The sequence below is a fragment of the Belonocnema kinseyi genome, chromosome 5, assembly GCF_010883055.1.
Source record: "Belonocnema kinseyi isolate 2016_QV_RU_SX_M_011 chromosome 5, B_treatae_v1, whole genome shotgun sequence".
Taxonomy (NCBI): Eukaryota; Metazoa; Arthropoda; class Insecta; order Hymenoptera; family Cynipidae; genus Belonocnema; species Belonocnema kinseyi.
The window spans coordinates 103,507,934-103,514,613 of record NC_046661.1 but is presented as its reverse complement, the minus strand read 5'-3'; the positions used below and the strand labels follow the sequence as shown (position 1 = coordinate 103,514,613).

Below are 6,680 nucleotides of genomic sequence, written 5' to 3'. Positions count from 1 at the left end.
ATATATCTAGTCGGGAGTGGTGATGACTGAAAACAGATGATTTGGAGCGATTCGCGCGCCATCTGTTGGTCATTCTAAGGACTTATTGAACTACCCTCGTAAAAGGGTTTAAAATAATGTTACGTAATATATACACACGAATATAAGTGTTCAGAAAATTTTTATAAATAAATTGTTATTAGAAAATTGAGTAAATGATAAAAATGAGCAGAAAAGTGAGCGCGCGCACATAATAGTCTAGTATCAATAATAAATAAGTTCCGGCCTTTCAGTTCAATAGTAATTTCGTGTTAGCAAGATTTTTTTAGAAGAATAATAATGTAAATAAATATTAAAAAGCAATAGTAACCATTACCGTGCTCTATTTGTGAAATCTAAAAAATTAAATGTAAATCTTACTCTTTAAATCTAAAACCAGAACATGCATGAATATTGTGTGATTCATAACTAATCATAAAAAATATTTATTTTTGAAATGTAAATTTTTCGAAAGTTAAAAATACGAGATCTGTCAGTCCTCAGATCAGATTTTTTATTAAAAACATTTTCCTTATAACAAACTTAGATGCTTTAGCCAAATTCTTCCTTGGTTATTGATAAACACTAAATAACTCTTATTAATATTATCATAATTAAAAGATAATGGTCAGATTAAAATGAAGGTTTAAGCTTCGGCAAACTGAAACCAAATTGGATAGCAATTTTTCGAAAGGAAATTTTGTCTACAAGTCCAAATTGCAAGAAATCAAATTAGAAATTCAGATTTCTGTATGAAAATTTTACAATTTCACTACATCAAAACTATCCTAATTTGTAAGCATCGTTTGTATTAAAGCCCGTTTGCTGTTATAATAATAAATATAACAAATTATTATCTTATGAATTTGATGTATTATTATATATGAAAGTATATATTAATAAATTATATCTTAATTTTAAACAAAAACCATTTTTCTGTTATGCAGAATCCTTTATTTCCATCTAAAGAATAATATTTGTATTCCTAATATAATGGATTGCTATTCAAAAATATAATAATTTTTTTATAATTATTTTTTAAATTTCTTTAACCATTTTTTTACGATAGAATAGGAAAATTTTTGAATATTTTCTGAGTAACATGAAGTAATCGTCTTATATGGAAAAAAAACACAAACAATTCACTTTATTGTTAAATGTTTAAATCAGAAGTTAATTAAGAGAGAAAGAAGCCAATGAAATTTGTTAAAAAAATTGCAAATTGAATCAATCAAACTGTTTTTTATTATATCTAGTTAGTTTATCTTCTTGTGAGGATACTGATGATTCACGATAAAACGTGAAATAATTGTTTAAAAAATTATTAATTAATAAAAAAATGCACTAAATTTTCTAATTTGATCGTAAAAATTATTTTTAACTTAAAATTACTCAAAAGTAATATTTACGACCAATATACCGCAAAGTGCATGCTAAAATTATATATTTATTTTTTTTGGCAAGCTCACAAAATTAACCATTACCCGAAAATAAATTCAGATTTTTTACGTTATTTAACAACACTACTCATGAGTGATTTTATGTAAGGCCTGTGCAATAATTTAGCATCTGTTATAAATATTAACTTATTATGAAACTCTTAAACAATCATCATTGTCCAATAAGCTGTGATAAATAATCAATGATCTATTTTCAGCTATAAGTAAGAAGTAATTTTTGCTGTTTTTTCATGCATATTAATCAGCGATAAATATTTATTTGCCAGTAGTAATACATAATTTATCATAAATATTAATCATCAATTATTTAATTATTATAAAGTCATACTCTTCGAAATCCGTATGCCTTAATTTTTCCTTGACAAATTTTTCTTTTCAAATCATTAATATTCAAAGAACAGCAGTTTAATCTGCCAATACTTTTAACACATAATATTTTATAAACGGAATAAAACAGTATTTCATTTACAAATTTAATATTTTCAAATTTATTAATTTATTTTTTAAAAAATGTCTTTTTACTTTAAAAGATGGCTTTTCAACTAGATACTTGAATTTTGAACAAGCAGGGTGATCGTTTTAATCGAAGATAAAAATTCCCGATTCTTTCCCAGTTTTTTCCCGTTTCGTAAACATTCTTCCTGGCCAATAAAATTTTAAAAATTGAACTCTATTCTAAACATTTTTCCATTTAAAATAATAAAAAAGTAAAAAAGTATTTGAACTATTTTAACAGAATATTTAAAAAGATTGTAAGACGTTTCCAGCATTGTCAAAAAAACCTGGAATATTTTAAGGATTTTTAAAAAAATTTGAAGGATATTTTAAAAATTGTAGGAAAGATATAATTCATTTTAAAATATGTTTAGAAATTATTAAAAAAATGTTAACACACTTCATTTAAATTACTTGAAATTATATAAAGTTTTAAATGAATTTTTAATCTTTTCAAAGCTTCTAAATATCTCTTAAAATTAAAATAAATATTTCTATAATTAATAAGTGATTATTTATTATTTCTACATGAAAATTCAACAATTTCGCTTTCAAATTAAATATTTTTTACATAGAACAATGCAAATTTTAAAGTTAAAAGTTCAAAAGCTATTCGAAATTTTAACATTTCATATCTTCTATTTCAAACAATTAAGTTTCAAATTGTTTACTTTTAAATATTTGGCTTCAATTCACTCGCATTAAATTAAGTCAAATATTGCTGAATATTAAATGATACTTTTCCTGAATTAAAATATTTCAGATTAAATGGGTTAAAAAGTGAATCATTTAGACTAAAAAAATATTTTTAAGTTATTCAAAGCCATTAATTACGAATATATTATTATTAAGTGATTTCTAAGCTGAAAATAGTTTATAAAGTTTCAATCGCACCTTTACATTTTTTAATGACTAAGACTTTCGAATTAAAACAGTAAGAATCTGGAAATTCTTAAATTTTGAACGAATTTAGAATTGTTTTATCAATTAAATTATTCTTTAGTTTTTATTACTTAAAGTACAGATCCATTGGAAAAATTATTTATTCTTTTATTTATATTTACAGTTGGTGAAATAATACTGTTTTTTATTAATTTTCAATTTCAAACGCTTTTATTTTTTAATTGTGTAGCTCTTCAAGATTGCACTTTAAAATTCTTTAAATTAAAAATATACGCTTAAAATAAAAATTTTTAATGAAGAATTTTCAAATTTAACGATTTTTGAATAATGCATTGCAAACTTAATGATATAATTTCCGGTTCTTTCCGGTCTCAGAAAATTCTCGGTCATTTCCCGATTTTCCGGGTTTCTCGGTCCAGCGTCCACCCTGAAGAAAATAATTAAATTTTTTAATTAATATTTGAATATTCAACCTAAAAAGACAAATTCCCAGCAAAAAAGAGTCTTAATTTATATTCTAATCAAAACAGACTGAAATTAACATAACAAAAGAAAAGAATTTTGAAACCAAAAAGACGAATGTCCATTAAATAAATATTCCCACTCAAAAAATAAATAAAAGTTTAATTAAAAATGTTTACCCAACAAAAATTAAATTTCAAACCTAGAAAATTATTTTGTTACTAAAAATGGCGAAGTTTCAACTAAAAAGATCATTCTTAAAAAAATGGAAAAGTTACATTTTATGTTGAAAAATAAATTTAAAAAAATATATATTTTCAACTACACAGTTAAATTTTCAACCAAAGAAACAAGCCTTCGATCATTTTTTCTTGTAACAATGTAGTTTAAAACTAACCCAAATAGTTGATTTTTCAATTAAAAAAGATTAATTTTAAACGAAATGATTAAACTATCAACCAGAGAGATGCATTTTCAACCTAAAATATAAATCTTTAACAAAAAAGTGATTTCTTAACAAAGTGATTCAACCAAATCTTTCAAACAAATTAGTTGAATACTCAAGCAATGAAGAAAGATTTTTGACCAAAAAGTTGCATTTTCATTTAAAAAAATTAAATTTCTTCTAAAACAGATGAAGTTTTAAATCTAAAAGATACATTTTCAAAAAAGGAGTTGAATTTTCTGTTGCCAAAATTTCTATCAAGCTTCTACGATCAAAATATAAATTTTTAATCATGAAAGAATTTTCTACGATAAAAATTGAATTTTCAATCTAAAAGCAGAATTTCTTCAACCATAGAGGATGAATTTTTAACAAAAGAGTAGAATACTCTAACAAATAGTTGCATTATTCAGGACTTAACTTTTTTGTTGACAATTTTGGTTAAACTACTTTGTTAAGAAATCAATTTTTTACGCAACATTCATATAGTTTCAAAATTTTTAAATTTTATATTTTTAAATTTTATAGTTTTCAGCATTAGTTTTCAAAATTCATATAGATAAAAATTCATTTATTTGTTTGGAGGTTTAACTATTTTGTTACAAATTAATATCTTTGCTGAAAATTCATATTTTTTTGTTGGAAACTCCATTTTTTGTACGAAAAAATTACATACGAATATTATGTATAAAAGTAAAATAAATTTTTTATGAATTTCGTGAGTCAATTTGTTTAAAAATGTTTAGAGACATTATTTTTTGGTAATTAATTTTAATATGAATTTTCAGTATATATAGGTTCTTAATTATAAAGTAGGTACGTAAGAAGTCGTTTGTATTCATTTCACTCATATTTTCTTGCTATTTATATTCTGAGGACAAATATAGACTACATGTTTTATGTTAAAACGAATAAACCGAAAAAAATTTGTAATCTCTTGACATTTTTAGGTACAGTAACAGAAAATTCCTAAACTGTAAAAGAATCTTTTTAAACATTTGACTGAAGTCCTATGGAGTTACTGTTGCCGAAATTTCTGTTACAGTTTAGGAAAATTTAGAAACGGTTTCTCCATAAAGTTTTAGTGACATGCGTCTCGCGAAAATTCCTACAGAAAATTCTAAGTGTATGTAGAATTTTATTGAAAACCGAAGTTTCTTCCGAAAAATCTGATACAAAGTATTTATTACTAATTATTTAATATACAAATTCAACTTCTTCAGGTACGACCATCCGGATATAATGGCAGGCCAAGGAACCTTGGGCTTGGAAATCGTGGAACAAGTGCCGAATATTGATGCAGTAGTTGTTCCTGTTGGAGGCGGTGGACTCATAGCTGGAGTGGCATTAGCCATTAAAACTCTTCATCCATATGTTTCTATAATTGTGAGTAAACATCATAGTTATTTTAAAGCTATATATTAATTCAATAGCAACAACGACAATGGTACAAAATTCAATTTAAATAAATGAAATAAAATTGGAACTTATGTACAGTCCACCTTCTCAATATTTCGGCTCTCAATAGTGCTGTTAATTCTCTTCCGAGCTCGGGCTCTATCCCCACTTCTGCGGTTTCCCCTACTCGCCCGAAGTTCTGATCCGATTTTCTCAATAATTCCGCTCGAAGGTTCGGGGCCGTAGTTGAATTGGGCAGTATTTATTTCGCGGTCTACCTGCTCGTCTTACTTTCTCCACTCGACTTCCCTCACGTCACTGACTGAGCGTGAGCGCTTTGTAGAGTCTTGTCAGCGGGGGCCCCTTTGTCCCAATCAGGAATAAAATAAAAAACATAAAAATGTTCCAATTTTGTAATCAGCAATTTAAAAATATTATATTTGGAATCTAAATTTTTTTGCGATATCAAATATATGTCACTTTCAATCAAAATATTAAAATTAGAATAAATTATCGCAGATTTTATTTCATATTATGACCCTGGCTAGCTATCAGTATGGAATTTTCCGTAGCCATAGTTGAAAATGCATCAGTTTATTTTGTAGAAAATTCGTCTGTAGCAAATTTGTCTCTGAAAAATTTAAATTTGAAATTTAAACGGAATATACAAATTTTTACCCAATTACCTGGAAGAATTTTATACTTGAAAAGATAAATTTTCGACCAAAAATGGAATGGTTGAATATTCAGGTTAAAAAATTTGTTTTCAATAAAATAATTAATTTTTTAAGCAAAGAGATGAACATCACACTCTAATGATAAAGTTTTAACCAAATAAGAATTATTTTTAGTTAAAAAAATTAATTTAAAATATTAAAAAAAACAATTTTAAACTAAAGAGATGAATTCTCAACTAAAATTATAAATCTTTAAAAAAAATGATTTTTTAACAAATTACTTCAACAACTAAGTTGTAAAATTCATTAATTTTTAGCTGCCAATTCTTAAAAAGTATATCAGCTTAAGTATTCCTTAAAAATTGTTTAATTTCCTACAAGTTTAAGATTAACTATTGAACTAAGAATTGGTTTTAATGATTTTTTAAAATATAAAATTTCATTATAATAAACACAAGTTTTTATTGATTATCTCGAGTTTTTAGAACACTATAATTATTAAATAATTAAACATTAATAATATGAATAATTGTAGCTAACTATTTTAACCCATGTTATTTGAATTTAATATTTTTATGTTTTTAAAAGTAAGTAATTTATATTATAATAATTACGACGATCCAGCAAAAGCCTCGTGGACCCTAAGAACACGGAGCGACCCTAGGACAACCGCCTTCTGCATTTTTCCCGCAAGTGTTCTAGCATACTGTTGGCACGCAAGGATGCTTTTTAGGCTATTAGCAAGTTGAAGCTTGGCACCTCCAAGAGCGCCGATGATAAGGACGATCAGTTTAACAGAATATTCCGGGTACAATCGTTGCA

At 25.4% G+C, this 6,680-nt stretch overlaps 1 protein-coding gene across 3 annotated transcripts in view; it reads left to right on the top strand.

Annotated features, from left to right (window-relative positions):
• The window catches only part of LOC117172661 (L-threonine ammonia-lyase), a 65,100-nt gene that overhangs the window by 40,869 nt on the left and 17,551 nt on the right, over positions 1-6,680 (top strand). For all 3 annotated transcript variants that reach the window (XM_033360786.1, XM_033360785.1, XM_033360787.1), the window contains one exon: positions 5,007-5,169. In XM_033360786.1, the coding sequence (XP_033216677.1) occupies positions 5,007-5,169 (163 nt within the window). The remainder of the gene's footprint in view (positions 1-5,006; positions 5,170-6,680) is intronic.